At 39.3% G+C, this 18,746-nt stretch overlaps 1 protein-coding gene across 5 annotated transcripts in view; it reads left to right on the top strand.

Annotated features, from left to right (window-relative positions):
- The first annotated feature begins 5,747 nt into the window (after positions 1-5,747).
- LOC135480294 (cadherin-23-like) overlaps positions 5,748-18,746 on the top strand; it is a 76,127-nt gene continuing 63,128 nt past the window's right edge. For 4 of the 5 annotated variants that reach the window (XM_064760099.1, XM_064760096.1, XM_064760098.1 and 1 more), the window contains exons 1-2: positions 5,748-5,935; positions 18,195-18,242. In XM_064760099.1, the coding sequence (XP_064616169.1) occupies positions 5,887-5,935; positions 18,195-18,242 (97 nt within the window). In that variant the 5' untranslated portion in view covers positions 5,748-5,886. Of the gene's footprint in view, positions 5,936-7,424; positions 7,844-18,194; positions 18,243-18,746 lie in introns of those variants that run through there. The other variant, XM_064760097.1, reaches the window with a different exon arrangement.

Here is an 18,746-nt window from a genome sequence, read left to right as displayed (position 1 = left end):
TACCCTTCACTTACCTTGGATCATTTTATTGACTCATTGATTGATGCCTGTCTAACAGTAGTAAAAACATACACAGGTCATAACAACAGTTATGAAATGCATGTGTAGGCCATAACAACAGTAATAAAAAATATGTGTAGGCTATCACAACAGTTATAAAATATATGTGTAGGCCATCACGACAGTTATGAAATACATGTGTAGGCCATCACAACAGTTATGAAATACATGTGTAGGCCATCACAACAGTTATGAAATACATGTGTAGGCCATCACAGCAGTTATAAAATACATGTGTAGGCCATAACAACATTAATAAAATACATATTTAATTTAATTTAATTTAATTCTTTATTTATTTACTGAGGATATCCCACAACCCATGGGTCACTAGGGGGTCTCCTCAAACTTATATACATCATGCATTTATATAATCAAAACTTGATAGTGAAGAATAAAATATTTACAATATTTACAATACACATAGGCATCCAATACTGCACACACTCATATACTTCATTAAGTACCGATTATATAACAGATTTAGGAATGGGTTTCAGTCTTAGCACTTTGTACCTTAAAAGGAGCTTGTTTGAACCACTTGGTGAGTACGATGGATAAATCTTCGAGTATCTTGAATGAATTTGTGCACAGAACAGAATATGGTTTTATTGTCTTCAAGAGATAGGTCATTTGATCCAAAAAGTAAAATATTTGAGATATGTTTTGAGCAATACGGAAGGAAAATAGATAAGTGAGCATTTGGAGAAATCGTTTTAGTAAACCTGTCGAACATGTGCTTCCTTTGAGCGGCATATGCGGGACATTCAATAAGAAAATGATGAGAATTTTCACATTTGTAATTACATTTATGACATGACTGGTCATCTGAAAGGCCATTGGTAAATAAGTCTGCGTGAAGAGCGCTCTGTCCCATCAGCATCCTACAATGCAGAATCGAGGAAAATGTCACAAAAGAATCGTACAGTACGGAAATAGTAATGCTGACATATGTAGGCTATGAAAAGAGTTATGAAATATATGTGTAGGCCATCACAACAGTTATGAAATGCATGTGTAGGCGATCACAGCAGTTATGAAATACATGTGTAGGCCATCACAACAGTTATGAAATACATGTGTAGGCTTTAAGAACGGTTATAAAATACATGTGTAGGCTATCAAAACAGTTATGAAATACTTGTACAGGCCATGACAACACTTATAAAATGCATGTGTAGGCTATCACAACAGTTATGAAATACATGTGTCTGCACATGGCCTACAAATGTATTTCTTACCTGTTGTGATGACCTACACATGTATTTCATAACTGTTGTAATAGCCTGTACATGTTTTTCATAACTGTTGTGATAGCCTATACATGTATTTCAGAGCCGTTGTTATGGCCTATAAGTGTAGTCTATCACAACAGTTATGAAATGCATGTGTAGGCTTTTAAGAACGGTTATAAAATACATGTGTAGGCTATAACAACAGGTATGAAATACATTTGTAGACTATCACAACAGTTATGAAATACAGATGTAGGCCATCACAACAGTTATGAAATACATGTGTAGGCGATCACAGCAGTTATGAAATACATGTGTAGGCCATCACAACAGTTATAAAATACATGTGTAGGCCATTACAACAGTTATGAAACACATGTGTAGGCAATCACAACAGTTATGAAATACATGTGTAGGCCATCACAACAGTTATGAAATACATGTGTAGGCCCTAACAACAGTTATAAAATACATGTGTAGGCCATCACAACAGTTATGAAATACATGTGTAGGCCATCACAACAGTTATGAAATACATGTGTAGACCATTACAACAGTTATGAAATACATGTGTAGACCATTACAACAGTTATAAAATACATGTGTAGGCCATCACAACAGTTATGAACTACATGTGTAGACCATCACAACAGTTATAAAATACATGTGTAGGCCATCACAACAGTTATGAAATACATGTGTAGGCCATCACAACAGTTATGAAATACATGTGTAGACCATTACAACAGTTATGAAATACATGTGTAGGCCATCACAACAGTTATGAAATGCATGTGTAGGCTTTAAGAACGGTTATAAAATACATGTGTAGGCTATAACAACAGGTATGAAATACATTTGTAGACTATCACAACAGTTATGAAATACAGATGTAGGCCATCACAACAGTTATGAAATACATGTGTAGGCGATCACAGCAGTTATGAAATACATGTATAGGCCATAGCAGCAATTATGAAATACATGTGTAGGCCATAACAGCAGTTATGAAATACATGTGTAGGCCATTACAACAGTTATGAAATAGATGTCTAGGCTATCAGCAGTTATGAAATACATGTGTAGGCCATTACAACAGTTATGGAATACATGTGTAGGCCATCACAACAGTTATGAAATACATGTGTAGGCCCTAACAACAGTTATGAAACACATGTGTAGGCAATCACAACAGTTATAAAATACATGTGTAAGCGATCACAACAGTTATGAACTACATGTGTAGGCGATCACAACAGTTATGAAATACATGTGTAGGCGATCACAGCAGTTATGAAATACAGATGTAGGCCATCACAACAGTTATGAAATACATGTGTAGGCCATCACAACAGTTATGAAATACATGTGTAGGCTTTAAGAACGGTTATAAAATACATGTGTAGGCTATCAAAACAGTTATGAAATACTTGTACAGGCCATGACAACACTTATAAAATGCATGTGTAGGCTATCACAACAGTTATGAAATACATGTGTCTGCACATGGCCTACAAATGTATTTCTTACCTGTTGTGATGACCTACACATGTATTTCATAACTGTTGTAATAGCCTGTACATGTTTTTCATAACTGTTGTGATGGCCTATACATGTGTTTCATAACTGTTGTAATAGCCTGTACATGTGTTTCAAAACTCTTGTGATAGCCTATACATGTATTTCAGAGCCGTTGTTATGGCCTATAAGTGTAGTCTATCACAACAGTTATGAAATGCATGTTTAGGCTTTAAGAACGGTTATAGAATACATGTGTAGGCTATAACAACAGGTATGAAATACATTTGTAGACTATCACAACAGTTATGAAATACAGATGTAGGCCATCACAGCAGTTATGAAATACATGTGCAGGCCAACACAACAGTTATGAAATACATGTGTAGGCCATCACAACAGTTATGAAATACATGTGTAGGCCATCACAGCAGTTATAAAATACATGTGTAGGCCATAACAACATTAATAAAATACATATGTAGGCTATGAAAACAGTTATGAAATATATGTGTAGGCCATCACGACAGTTATGAAATAGATGTCTAGGCTATCAGCAGTTATGAAATACATGTGTAGGCCATAACAGCAGGTATGAAAAACATTCGTAGGCCTTAACAACATTTATGTAATACATGTATACACTGTTACAATTGTTATGAAACACATGTTTAGGCTATAACAACAGTTATGAAATACTTGTGTAGGGTATCACAACAGTTATGAAATACATGTTTTGGCTACAACAGTTAATGGTATTTGGATTTACAATGCATATAAGAAAAAAATGACTGCGCCGTTTAAGCCCAGTTCAATCCCACTTCCTGACACGTTATATGATTTGTTGTCATCTTTTTGATGAGGATATTGTACAATTTGTGAGTCCTTTAAAATGATTTATCTACCCTTACACACGATATAATTTTCTAGCAATGTAGTATTACCCTAGCGACCATAGCGGCGTTGTCAAACCACGTTACAAAAACTCCGATAGCATCATACCGTAGCCTAATATAATATTATTTTCGTCTAACTAAATTCACAGACTGGCACATAAGGCCATCGTTCATGGGAAATGTGAGACTTCGTGCAGTATAATTTGTTTGGTACGGTTTCATTGGCTCAAGTAATTAGGCCCGAGTGCAAAACGACATGGACAGTGTTCTGAATGCTGTGCGGTGCACAGAGTGACTTGATTAAAAGCGAAATGTTCTTCACCATTAGTAAGTATCTAACATTTCAGCTATAATGAACAATAAGAATAAATATTGTATGAAACGATATACAGTCTGTAAATAAATGTAAACCGGATATACCGCCTCACTCCCAGAGAATTTAGTTCCTAGTTAACCCCAGGTCCTCCTTTCAAACCAGCACGCGGCCTCCATTGCATGACAAAAAGTTCGGTTTTAGTTTGGCTGAAGACCCTCTACTGTTCCCCAATAGATCAAACAGGGTAAAAACACTGCGCAATCTGCATCCTAACAGAAAATTACATGAATCATTGCACTGAGAATGACTCGTATCGAACTGCTAGCAGACGAAACCTATCTCAGTAGACAGAAAAGTCTCAAAACAAAGCAATTATAGCTTATCGTTACGATGCACAAACAGTTACGTCGTATATCCACAAATAATTTAATTTTCCCGAATTTACGTTCGTAAGACACAGTCCGATTGTTCCAGTTTCTGAGTTTATGCTCCAGTAAACCGAAAAATGAAGACACGCACTCATAGGACTAATTTTATCTCAGAATGGTTCTGAAAGAGACTGAAGGCACGTGACGTCATGTGAATTGATAAACAGAACACTATAGATATATCTGTTTTCGTCTGTATTATATTCACATTCATAAAACAGGAGCATCAGTACAAATTTTATGTATAGTCTTGGATGAGTTAAGACTGTTTAAGCAATTGCCTATATGAGCTTCGTCACAAACACGCGCAGATGAGTCGGGTAAGCGAGTGCTTATGCATAGCCAGTTTGATCACTTTCCAGTTTAGTCTAACATACACACTGTTGTGATTGCATAACCAGTATGTTTAAAATACTGAGATATCATCCATATGTCACGATTATACGAGTTATGCTACCGAGAAAATGCGTATCATGAAATAAATTCAACTTGTTTTGCACTTTCTGTGCCCAAAGATCTCTAGCTCGGAGTTATTCACTACTCTTTTTGAAACGACTTGGATTTGGTTTACAGATCTAGTTAACAAACAACTTCTGCAGATTTACTTTAATGACCGCTTGTACAGAATTGAATGCTCCATGAGCCTCTCACCAGTGCGGTATTCTTGAGTACGGCGTAAAACACCAATCAAACAAATAAATAAATAAATAATAACTCACCAGTGCGGTCGCTGTGGGTTCGGGTCCAGATCATGTTGGCTTCCTCTCCGGCCTTAGGTGGGGACGTCTTCCAGCAACCTGTGGATGGTCATGGGTTTCCCCCAGGCTCTGCCTGGTTTCCTCTCACCTTAGTGCTGGCCGCCCTCAGATAAATGAAATATTCTTGAGTACGGCGTAAAACATCAATCAAATAAATAAATTATTAAATAAGTAAATAAATAAATAAATAATTAAATAAATATTGACTTGGAAATAACGATAGCTGCTTAAATAAGAGGATTATTGATCATGCCTATATTATTGATCATTACTATGTAAGGTATAAGAAAACTGAGCAGGTGAATGATCGGGTATGTCATTGAGTTGGACGGTGTGGAGTACGCCATTACAACCCCCACTTATACATATACAATGTACAAAACTCGTTTCTTGTCAAAACTAGGGCACGCCACACCTTATTTAGGGAATCCCTACAGCGGGCCCAAACAACATGGATATAAAGAGTTGAGTATTATTCATACAGCACATGTAAGATGAATCCCGAAGTATGTCTGCTGCGCTTCAGTGCGCATAAGGAAAGTTTTAAAGCGAGGCTGCAATATGTGTTAGAAAGAATGATTAGTTGTAGACCCACTATAGGGAAGTGATTATTTTTTCCTGATCATATTTCGCGCAAATTGCTGAGGGATAGATGTGGAAAGCTCACGAGCCGCCATGACTTTCACCGCCTTTTCAAACAAAAATAACAGCTGGCTCACCATATGTAAGTTTTTTTATTATTTTTCCCCATTTCAGTAGAAGGTGTCTGTTAGATTTTTGCCTATTATATACATTTATAACTTTTAAGGCCGTTTAATATTAAATATTGGATTATATGCCTAACACTCCAGTCCTGTGCCTCTGCGTACTTTACGTCTGGTCCAAATTGTCCACAATCTCATAAACTTTTCTAAAATGTTAAACCATCTTATTCTGAGCATATACCCTTTATATGCATGTCCTGCCGGGTTTCCAATGCTTTCCACCACTCAAACTACCACTAGTTATAGATTCTGTAGTTTTATATTTGTCATTAGCTTAGCTAGGTCCATAGCCATTATAAAATACAAAATACATAATAAAATGCGTGTACAATGCATAATGTTTACCATACAAAATGTGTACCATGTGTAATGTGTACCATGTGTAACGTGTACCATGTGTAATGCGTACCATGTGTAATGTGTAACATGTAACATGTGTAATATGTCCAGTGTGATATATCTACCATGTGTAATGTGAGTCATCCGTAATGTGTACCATGTGTAATGTGTACCATGTGCAATGTGTACCACGTTTAATATGTCAAATGTTTAATGTCTACCATGTGTATTGTTAATCATCCGTAATGTCTACCATGTGTATTGTTAGTCATCCGCAATGTATAACACGTGCAATGCATACCATACGTGATGTGCACCGCGTGTAATATGCACCATATGTAATGTGTACCTCAGATAGAAAGACTTGCTTATATATTTATACATGTATGTTATTTATGTATTTTAAGGAGTTATTCGTAATTTGTAGCCCTTTGTCATATTCCTTAAACTCATGGTGTGTCATGTGTAGCGAGATCAAGAAGTGATAACGTGGTATCGTATCCGGCATTCTCGTTTAATACACCATTTTATACTCGTTAGAGGCATTGGTCGAGTCAAGAGCGTATGTCCGGTGACGCCAATACGGCATCAATCATATCCTTGTTGACTGCTTTACCCATGTTCGGCAAACACTCTGCAAACCCGCCTCCATATCTGAGTTATTTCACCCATATTGTATTTGAGTGGTGTCTTACGCCGTACTCAAGAATATTTTATTTATACGACGGCGGACAGCATTATGGTGGGAAGAAACCGGACAGAGACCGGGGCAAACTCACGAGCATCACCTTTCCACGTACGGCCAGAGAAGAAGCCAGCATGATCTGAACTTGGACTCATAGCTACCGTATTGACGAGAGACTTCTGTGTCATTGAGCCGCTCTGGTACACTAACCACCTCAGTCATGGACCACCCCGAATATATTTTAATTCTAACACATTTCTATACGCACTTTTCCAGGTGTTTGTTTTATTTCTGCACACTTTTCTAGATTACATATCTCCATTCACTTTCTTAGATTATATACCTATTATTATATGTCTCGATTATATATTTTAAACATAGGAATTGGTTTTCGACTTTTACCTGACATTTGAGTGATTTTGGCTGGTTTTAAATATGTTCATCTTGATTTAGGCCTACATCACAATAGCTCTCTTCATCAGCATGTATGGCGTTACTTATATAGATTTTTAAAGAATGGATTTAGATGGAGATAGCTGGGACAAAATCCAAGTAAACGTAGCTGGTTCCCACACCGACACTTAGTACGAATGAAACCAGTGAAAACTTCAAACATCACTCTGTCCTCAGCACTGGGAGGAAAATCGAGAAAAAAGTTTATCCCAACATTTTCCGCTTGTTCATAACGTGATCAAAAGGAATAGTGCTTTTAACATACCACCAGTCGTGTTCCATGGAAGAAAGCTGGTTTTCTCATCAAAGAGGGCAACCCGGCATCCTGGTTAAAGCATGGTCTCCGGGAAGATCTAGCCCTTTGAAGAGACGACGCGCAGTAACACTACAGGTAAACACACAAGTAATCGTAAAAGGAAAATGTGTTACACTTCAGTGATGTTATTCATGGTATGTTGATAAGATAAAGACTTCACTGAGAGCAAGCAAGTAGTTGTACAAGAAAGTACTGTCGGTCTATGTAGTATGTATGAACAAGATATGCCCTCATCATAACTATAGTGCCCTACCTTGGCCATAACGCTTTTAAAGGCGACCTTTAACTGACACTACCAGGTGTTTTCTTTACATATATAATGTAACTGTATCCGATAATCATAGTTTTGGTAAGGACATGTCATGCAGGCGTACTTTCCCCGGAATACACAACGCCGAAGCAGATCACATTTAGAACCTTTCCAAGCTGAATATTTCTTCTTGCCACACCAATCGCGCCACTATGTCAGATGTATTGTTTCTGTTTAGTCTTCGCTTCCTCCAAAAGATGCTCAGATTTCATTTAAATAATGAAGAAAGTGTTTTAATGACAATATAGAAGTTGCGAACTGATTGCTCTTGAGTTTTTAGTCCCTCAACGAAATCAAGAGATCTAATTAGCCTAGAGATTATAATCCCACGGGGAGAACAAGCAGCCTGATTGTTCTACAGCTTTTACTCCCTCAAAGAGAACATTCGACCTCATTGATCTAGAGCTTGTATCCCTCAGGGAGAATTAGCCACTTGACTGGTCTAGAGATGGTAGTTCCTCAGGGTGAACTAGCCACCTGATTGGTCTAGATTTGCAGTCCATCAACAAAAACATGCGACCTGATTGGTCTAGACCTCGCATTCAGACGGTGAGATTTGTTGAATCGACCTGTTAAATGTGAAATATCGCATCAAAATACGAACACTCTCTTTCTTACAATTTATACTTTCCGACTACATTGACTGACAGTTCTTTCCATTTTGCTGAATTGTACATACTCTTACCACAAATCGAATCTTGATTAAGATCCGCTATTTGAAAAGAGTTTCCCGCCCCATTTGTGTAAACAAGTAAATATGTAAGTTTATTTTATGGAGAAAAATACAGGTCTTCGATGCATGTAACACTGACATCTTGGGAATAGTCTTCCCAACCCCCCCCCCCCCCCCCCACTCCTCCCGGATATCACCACCCAACCCCTACCACATACATTAGCTGTCAGTTGACGGCAGGTTATTGTGACGGTTGACTGGGGCGGAATCAGAAACCTGCCTGGAATTCCGTCACAGCCATACTACCATAGCTCTGTTGAAGACAAATTAACAGCTATTGGCCACTCCTGATCCACAGAGCCTGTCCTCGTTCATTCGAGACGATGGTAGACAGGTGGCTTTTGACGGATCACAAAACACCGTCCTGGTAATGCCACAGGTCCAGATCATGTCAATAGGTAGCTGATTAGTGAAAGGAGTTCATGTTGTCACTGGGAGTTCTAACAGATAGGACCAAACAATGTTGAATGAAATACAAACACAAATAGGGCGGTACATCTACACTAGCACGCAGTTCCTCATAGAGCACTTACACAGAGACAAATAGCCTACTAGGAAGTAGGGAACACTTTTCTTTGCTGAAATATTATATTTCGGTTGATCAAGAATAACCTGCGGGATCTCGTGATATCTCGTCGCGCGTGATAGCGTCTAAACACCTTATTCACTGTAAGTCACATTTATTCCACGTTTCTGTTTGTTGAAAAGTAGGCCTACGATGGCGCAATATACTTGCCCGGATTGCATAGTGGGTAGAGCGTCCGCTTCGGGACCGGTAGATCTAGGACTTTCCTGGGTCGAATCAAACCAAAGACTTTAAAAGAGGAAGTTGTAACTTCCTCGTTTGGCGTCCAGCATGAAGGGGATAGTGCAACGACTGGTTGACACATGTCAGTATAATGGCTAGGGTGGGGCAGCTTACTTGCCTTCGGTAACTCAATGGCGCAATATACTGAGGCAAACCTTCATACCGGTACACCAAACCCTTATACCGGTACGTCAAAACCCTCATACCGGTATGTCAAACCCTCATACCGGTACGTCAAACCCTCATACCGGTACGTCAAAACCCTCATACCGGTACGTCAAACCCTCATACCGGTACGTCAAACCCTTATACCGGTACGTCAAACCCTTATACCGGTACGTCAAACCCTTATACCGGTACGTCAAACCCTCATACCGGTACGCAAAACCCTTATACCGGTACGTCAAACCCTCATACCGGTACGTCAAACCCTCATACCGGTACGTCAAACCCTTATACCGGTACGTCAAACCCTCATACCGGTACGCCAAACCCTTATAGCGGTACGTCAAACCCTCATACCGGTACGTCAAACCCTCATACCGGTACGTCAAACCCTTATACCGGTACGTCAAACCCTCATACCGGTACGTCAAACCCTCATACCGGTACGTCAAAACCCTCATACCGGTACGTCAAACACTTATGCCGGTACGTTAAACCCTCATACCGGTACGCCAAACACTTATACCGGTACGTCAAACCCTTATACCGGTACGTCAAACCCTCATACCGGTACGTCAAACACTTATGCCGGTACGTTAAACCCTCATACCGGTACGTCAAACCCTTATACCGGTACGTCAAACCCTCATACCGGTACGCCAAACCCTTATACCGGTACGTCAAACCCTCATACCGGTACGTCAAACCCTTATACCGGTACGTCAAACCCTCATACCGGTACGTCAAACCCTTATACCGGTACGTCAAACCCTCATACCGGTACGTCAAACCCTCATACCGGTACGTCAAAACCCTCATACCGGTACGTCAAACACTTATACCGGTACGTCAAACCCTTATACCGGTACGTCAAACCCTCATACCGGTACGTCAAACCCTCATACCGGTACGTCAAACCCTCATACCGGTACGTCAAACCCTTATACCGGTACGTCAAACCCTCATACCGGTACGCAAAACCCTTATACCGGTACGTCAAACCCTCATACCGGAACGTCAAACCCTCATACCGGTACGTCAAACCCTCATACCGGTACGTCAAACCCTTATACCGGTACGTCAAACCCTCATACCGGTACGCCAAACCCTTATACCGGTACGGCAAAACCCTTATACCGGTACGTCAAACCCTCATACCGGTACGTCAAACACTTATGCCGGTACGTTAAACCCTCATACCGGTACGTCAAACCCTTATACCGGTACGTCAAACCCTCATACCGGTACGTCAAACCCTCACACCAGTATGTCAAATCTTCATACCGGTACGTCAAACCCTTATACCGGTACGTCAAACCCTCATACCGGTACGTTAAACCTTCATACCGGTACGTCAAACCTTCATACCGGTGCGTCAAACCTTCATACATGTACGTCAAACCCTCATACCTGTACGTTAAACCTTCATACCGGTACGTCAAACCCTTATACCGGTACGTCAAACCCTCATACCGGTACGTCAAACCCTCACACCAGTATGTCAAATCTTCATACCGGTACGTCAAACCTTTATACCGGTACGTTAAACCTTCATACCGGTACATCAAACCTTCATACCGGTGCGTCAAACCCCTCATACCGGTACGTTAAACCTTCATACCGGTACGCCAAACCCTCATACCAGTACGTCAAACCCTCATACCGGTACGTCAAACCCTCACACCGGATTTCAAACCCTATCATTTAGGTATTCTGAATTTTTTTTTCACGTAACGTGCTCAAAAGTTTTTTGCCTGTGGAGCCAGAGAGAGGTTTATCTGTGGACGAAACCAGGTAGAATCAGCCAGGTACTGTACATCCCAAAGCGCGTGACGTAAGATCGATAAAAAGTAATCAGACATTTAAGCGACTGGTTAGAACGACACTCAAAGGACATCATAAAGAAAGAAACGCTAACACCTGCAGCACAATACATATGTTCGCATGTAGATAGACGTTCATGGAAGAACTGGAATACTCTGCTGACCATTTGCGCTTTTCATCTGGGATAAGCAGACCGTTTGTTTGTAATTCTAGGGAAAGCTCTAAAGTTTATTTTCTGTACTTTGTGTATTGTCCATTTGTCTGTAATTTTAGTGGAAGCTTTGAAATTTGTGGTTCAACCCGGGTAATGTGGAAACTTTGAAATTTATTGTTCACCCCGTGGTATTGAGGAAGATTAGAATTTTGTTGTTCTCTCTGGGTGTATTGTGGAAGCTTTGAAATTTATTGTTCAATCAAAGTGCATTGTGTAACTGTCTGTAATAGTTACGGACTATTGTTTACCCCTGGTGTATTGTTTAATTTGCTCTAATGTTTGTGGAATCACTGAAGTGTTCAGCTCTGGTGTATTGTACATTTGTCAGCAATTCTTGAGGAAGCTCTATAGTTTATTGTTCATCTATGGTGTATTGTACATTTGTCAGCAATTCTTGAGGAAGCGCTGAAGTTTATTGTTCACCTCTGGTGTATTATACATTTGTCAGCAACTCTTGAGGAAGCTCTATAGTTTATTGTTCATCTATGGTGTATTGTACATTTGTCAGCAATTCTTGAGGAAGCTCTGAAGTTTATTGTTCACCTCTGGTGTATTGTACATTTGTCAGCAATTCTTGAGGAAGCTCTGAAGTTTATTGTTCACCTCTGGTGTATTTTACATTTGTCTGCAATTCTCGTGCAAGGTCAGAAGTCTACTGTTCAACCTTGGCATTTCAATTTCTTCGTAATTCTAGAGAAAGTAATGGAGTCTAGTGTTCATCTGTCTTGTACCCATAATGGATAATATCATAAATACCGATCCTGCTCCACTACCAAACTAACTTTCCATCCTTCCTTTCCACAATGAATCTCTTCCCGAATTTTCCTCCAATAGCCATCCTCTGTTCTCACGTGATGTCAACCTTGATTTCATCGACAACATGTGCTTTAACCCCATCGACCTCAATGAAAATGAACGCTGTAAATCATCTACAGACGACAATCATTACGAAATATCACAATGGAATAAATTATCCCATCGTCAGTCTAGTTATTTTACGCAAACTCAGTTTATCTCAACATTTTATGACAGCAAAGGTCTATTCTCTGTCTCTCACTTTAACCCACGTAGCATGAGGCAAGACTTTGATGACACTTGCATTTCTGTAGAATCTTAATTTTAACTTCACTGTGTTGGGGTTCACGGAATGTTGGCTAACAGAATCAAATGAATCCTGTATGAAATCCCCGGTTATACAATGTTCTCAGAGTCACGTCAAAATAAGAAGGAGGAGGTGTTGTCTTGTCCGTTATCAATATTTAACGAGCGTCTTAGTTTAACGCTCAGAAACATTCCGCCCACCAAAAAATGTATAATAATGGGCGATTTTAATATCGATCTTTTTCACACTAATAAACATGTCGCCTCCAATGAATTCTTGGAAACCATGAAATGTAATTATTTTTCCCCTCTAACAACTAAGCCGACTAGAGTGACAACGAGATCTGCAACCCTGATCGACAATATTTTCCTAAACTTTCACGATTCTGACATCACTCCAGGTATCCTCTTGACTGATATCTCTGATCGTTTACCTGTGTTCAATACTTTTAAACACCTATTTCTGCAAGACCGCCCTAGAGTTTTACCTACCGACCAAAGTCACCTGCTCAGATAGGTCAGTTCAAGGAAATGATTAAAAACCTTAACTGGGACGAAGTCATAACAAAAACAACCGTTAACAAGCCTCTTGAAATTTTTGTACAAAGGTTTGAAAAAGTTTATGATGAGGTTTTCCCTGAGCGGACTGTCGCCACTCCCTGTCAAAGAATACGCAAACCATGGATAACGTCATCTCTCCTTACATCAATTAACGAAAAAAAAACTGTACAGCGAGCAACTTAAGTTTCCCTCCCTAAGTGCTCGAAAATAATTATAGGAAATACAGAAATAAGCTGAATATTATGATTAAATTCTATCGCAAAACATATTTCGAAAATAAGTACAGTGCAATAATGACATAAAGGCCACTCAGAAAGTTCTCAATAAAATACTTGTCAGAGGTAAATCGCTCTCTCTTCCATAAACTTAATATAAATATAGTATTTATACTATAAATAATTGTGATGCGTCTAACGAAGAAGATATAGCCGACAATTTCAATAATTATTTTTCTGCCATGGCATCTAAACTTTGAGTCAAAAATACCGCATGCTACATGCGACTTTTCTCAATACCTTGGCCAGTCAATCTCAAATACGTTCAATTTCTCTCCCGTCTCACATGCAGCCATTTCTTAAACAACTGAAATCTTACAATCTTCTGCATCAGGAACTGACGGTATCAATATGTCCGATCTCAAACTAGTTTTCGAGTATATTTCTACTCCGTAAGCTCACATCACTAACTTATCTTTCGAAAGTGGTCACATCCCAGACTCATTAAAGATTGCTAAAATTTCACCCATTAATAAGTCAGGAGAACCCAACCTACTCGAAAATTATCGACCGATAGCTATCCTCCCACCCATGAGTAAAATATTTGAAAAATCTACAGCAATCAATATTACAAAATATCTCGAAGAAAATATTATCATATCGCATAATCAAAATGGTTTTCGTGCCCATCATTCCACCAAGCATGCAAAGTGTTCTTTACACGATTTTCGTGTATCTGCTCGAGAAAAGAACAAAACTAGTCTTGTTACTTTCTTAGATTTATTTCAAGCATTTGATACCGGGAATCACAAGATACTCCTGACTAAACTTAAGCATTACGGCGTTCAGGCCAAACCACTCCTATGGCTGTCAGGTTATTTAGCTGGGCGGACTCAGTGTGTCCAATATGACTCTATAGATTCCTCTTTTGCCCAAGTTGACTGCGGAGTCACACAGGGATCTGGATGACTTCAAACAGACTATCGTTAATCATTAACAAAACCAAATGTTTGGTCATCGGACCAGTATCCTCTTCTTCTAAGGACATTCCTCGACTTTCTATGCTAGGGTCAGTTGTAGATTATGTTTCCGAATTAAAATTTTTGGGTATATCGTTTAACAGCAAACATTCCTAGACATCCCATATCAGCTACATATGCAAAAAAGTATCTCGCAACATTGGCATAATTAACCATATTAAACACTTTATAAACAAACCAACTCTACTAATACTTTACAACTCCTTAATTTCCCCTTTTCTGAACTATGTTTTAGGAGGTAACACTTATCCCTCTCATCTCAGACCCTTGAGTCTGTTACAAAGACGCGCAATGCGTTTAGTAACCCTATCTAATCGACTCGACCACACAGACCCACTCTGAATAGAACAGAGCGCTGAATATTCTAGCGGCAAAATTCTCCATCCTTCAGTCTTCTTTATTAATCGGTCATAAATATATATATCACCCCTATAAAATACCCCTAAACTGTCGTAAAATGTTTCGAAAACAATCAGATGAAACAATTCTGACTTACTTTCAAACATATAAATTTCTCATAGCCATGCACGACAACATTTCTTTTGGCACATGACAATGCCTTGTGTTTTTCCTAAATATGTAAAACGTTTACTCTGGTATTATTTACTTATAATTCACCTACAGTCAGCGCCATCTTACATACTTCTACTTCCTCGGGATAGATCAAGCCCTTTGTGGCTTGATTCCCGCCATGCTTTATTTTCTGTAAACATGTTTTCTAATTATACGCATGGTGAATAAATAAAATACAATACAATCTTTGGTGTATTGTCCATTTCTCTTTAGAAATGGAAGTCTAGTGGAAGTTATGGTCTCTCGTTAATCCCGGGAACATTGTCCATTTTTCTGTTATTTTAGTGGAGGTTATGAAGTTTATTGATCAGTATATTGTTCGTCCTTGGCATATTTTCCATTTCTCTGTCATTTTAGTGGAAGTTATGCTCATCCTTGGCGTATTGTCCATTGTCCATGTAATTCTAGTCGGATTTATGAAGTACATTGTTCATATTTGGCATATTGCTCCTTTCTACGTAATTCTAGTGGAAGCTATGAAGTCTGTTCATCCTTGGCATACTATCTTTCTGTCTAAAATTTAAGTGAAAGTTATGAAGCTTGGCGTCCATTTTTGGTGTATTGTCCATTTCTCCGTAATTCTAGAGGCGGTTATAAAGTCCAATGTTCGCCTTAGGCATATTGTCCATTTCTCTGTAAACCTAGTGGAAGTTATGAAGTCTAGTGTTCATGTTTGGTATATTGTCCATTTCTCCGTAATTCTAGAGGCGGTTATAAAGTCTAATGTTCGTCTTTGGCATATTGTTCATTTCTCTGTAAACCTAGTTGAAGTTATGAAGTCTAGTGTTCATCTTTGGTATATTGTCCATTTCTCCGTAAGTTTAGAGGTGGTTATAAAGTCTAATGTTCGCCTTGAGCATATTGTCCATTTCTCTGTAAACCTAGTGAAAGCTATGAAGCCTAGTGTTCATCTTTGGTGTATTGTCCATTTCTCCGTAATTCTAGAGGCGGTTATGAAGTCTAATGCTCATCCTTGTCAATTTCTCTGCAAACCTAGTTGAAGTTATGAAGCCTAGTGTTCATCTTTGGTGTATTGTCCATTTCTCCGTAATTCTAGAGGCGGTTATGAAGTCTTATCCTTATCCTTGTGAATTTCTCAGCAATCCTAGTGGAAGTTATGAAGCCTAGTGTTCATCTTTGGTGTATTGTCCATTTCTCCGTAATTCTAGAGGCGGTTATAAAGTCTAATGTTCATCTTTGGTGTATTGTCCATTTCTTCCTAACTCTAGTGGAAATTACAAAGTCTGTTGTTCATCCTTGGAGTATTGTTCATTTGTCTGTAATTCTGGTGTAACGCAAATTCTTCTGTTTAGAGACTAGTTTTGAAACAAATCTTGCCTGTTGTATACAGATTGAAAGACATATCACAACCGCGCCCACGTGTTTAGTTTTGTTGTCTTAAGCATAGATGTAAAGACTTACAGGATAGACTTACAGCATAGATTGTAAAACCAGAGCCAGTTGTTAACTCACCTCAGTTAGAGCTTTATTCCAATTGTTCACGTAAGTGCTTAAATAGCAGCTGATTCTACTCTTCCTAGCACCATGGCTTACGCAGAAAAGATGCAGTGATGTTAATTTTCATTTATTAGACGTCACTGGACATGTCTGGAATTGCTCAAAATACTTTGTTATCAACATACAGGACAAACAATAACATTAAAGCAATACAAAGCGAGGGACATGAGTTAAGGTTCCCCATATTAACGGGAAAGACGTAATGGTCCGTTCGACTTGGAACACCCTTTAAGGACTACGAATGGTATACGAATGTCGGACATGACGCTTATATTTACGTCCTCAGGGATACTTAGTCTGTAAGCACAAAACTAGCTTATGCAGGAACACAATATTTATTTATTTATTCATTTATTTGATTGGTGTTTTACGCCGTACTCAAGAATATTTCACTTATACGACGGCGGCCAGCATTATGGTAGAAGGAAACCGGGCAGAGCCCGTGGGAAACCCACGACAATCCGCAGGTTGGTGGCAGACCTTTCCACATACGATCGGAGAGGAAGCCAGCATGAGCTGAGTGAACTCACAGCGACCGCATTGGTGAGAGACTCCTGGGTGTTTACCCTGGGCTAGCACGCTAACCAATTAGCCAGCAAAGCCTAGGCAGCGACGACCGCCTTACGGCATAGCGAACCAAACCTGAGCAGCAACGACGGCCTGACAGCAAAGCGAGCAAAACCTGGGCAGCGACGACGGCTTGACAGCATAGCGAGCAAAACCCGGGCAGTGACGACAGCTTGACAGCATAGCGAACAACACCTGGGCTGTGACGACAGCCTGACAGCATAGCGAGCAAACCCTGGGAAGCGACGACAGTCCGGTAGTTGGCAAATGGTCAATGGGAAGGAATTTATTTTGCCCAAACATACATGTTTCTCGTCTTTAATTGACATTTAGACAGGCGGTTTTCTTGGATTTTGGAACTTGTGGATTTCACTAGATAAACACAACATTTTATTAATTCAGACGTACTTATTTATAGTCTTGGGCCAGTGAATTTGCGCGTATGTATCTTCAGCGTGGGTGTGTGTCTCCAAACATGAGCTGCTTGGACGATCGCTGGATTAAACATTTGGGTCTTCTCGTCTTCAGCATTTGGTTCGGTTGCTTTGATAATATACGTTCCTCTTACACTAGAAACTAAAATTGCGAGCAACACTAAGTAAGGCAACATCCAGGACATCTACTAGTATTTATTGACGTAGATGTTTACGTACAGTTTGATATAGAACTGTCTACCAAAATAATAATTGTCTCCAATATACTGAATTATCCATTTGTTTAACCTTAAAAATGCTCATATTTGTAAACAACTTAATCAGTGTGGACAAATGACCTCTGTATCTTGCTCTATTTTTCAGATGCAGTGATCGTTCTCATGATTTCTAGCTCCTCTCAAACCACCACAGGTAAGTTTATATATCAGTGCTGACGGTACTGACACCTCTGCTACCATGATAGCACAATATAACATACGCTCGATATAACACTAGTATAATATAACACTAGTATAATATAACACAAGTATAACATAGCACAAGTATAATATAACACACGTATAATATAACACTGGGGCCTCCGTGGCTCAGTTGCGCACTAGCGCGGTGTAACAACCCAGGAGTCTCTCACCAATGCGGTCGCTGTGAGCTCAAATCCTGCTCATGCTGGCTACCCCTCCGGTCGTACGTGGGAAGGCCTGCAGAAGCCTGCTGGGCAGTGGGTTTCCCCCGGACTGTGCCCGGTTTTCTCCCACCATAATGCTGGCCGTCGTCGTGTAAAGTGAAATATTCTTGAGTACTGCCGAATAGCATCAAATAAATAAATAATATAACATAAGTATAGCATAGCACAATTATAATATAACACAAGTATAATATTTATTTATTTATTTATTTATTGGTGTATTTGATTGG

This window comes from Liolophura sinensis, chromosome 13 (assembly GCF_032854445.1).
Source record: "Liolophura sinensis isolate JHLJ2023 chromosome 13, CUHK_Ljap_v2, whole genome shotgun sequence".
Taxonomy (NCBI): Eukaryota; Metazoa; Mollusca; class Polyplacophora; order Chitonida; family Chitonidae; genus Liolophura; species Liolophura sinensis.
The sequence above is the reverse complement of the archived record's forward strand: the minus strand, read 5'-3'. Positions and strand labels throughout refer to the sequence as shown.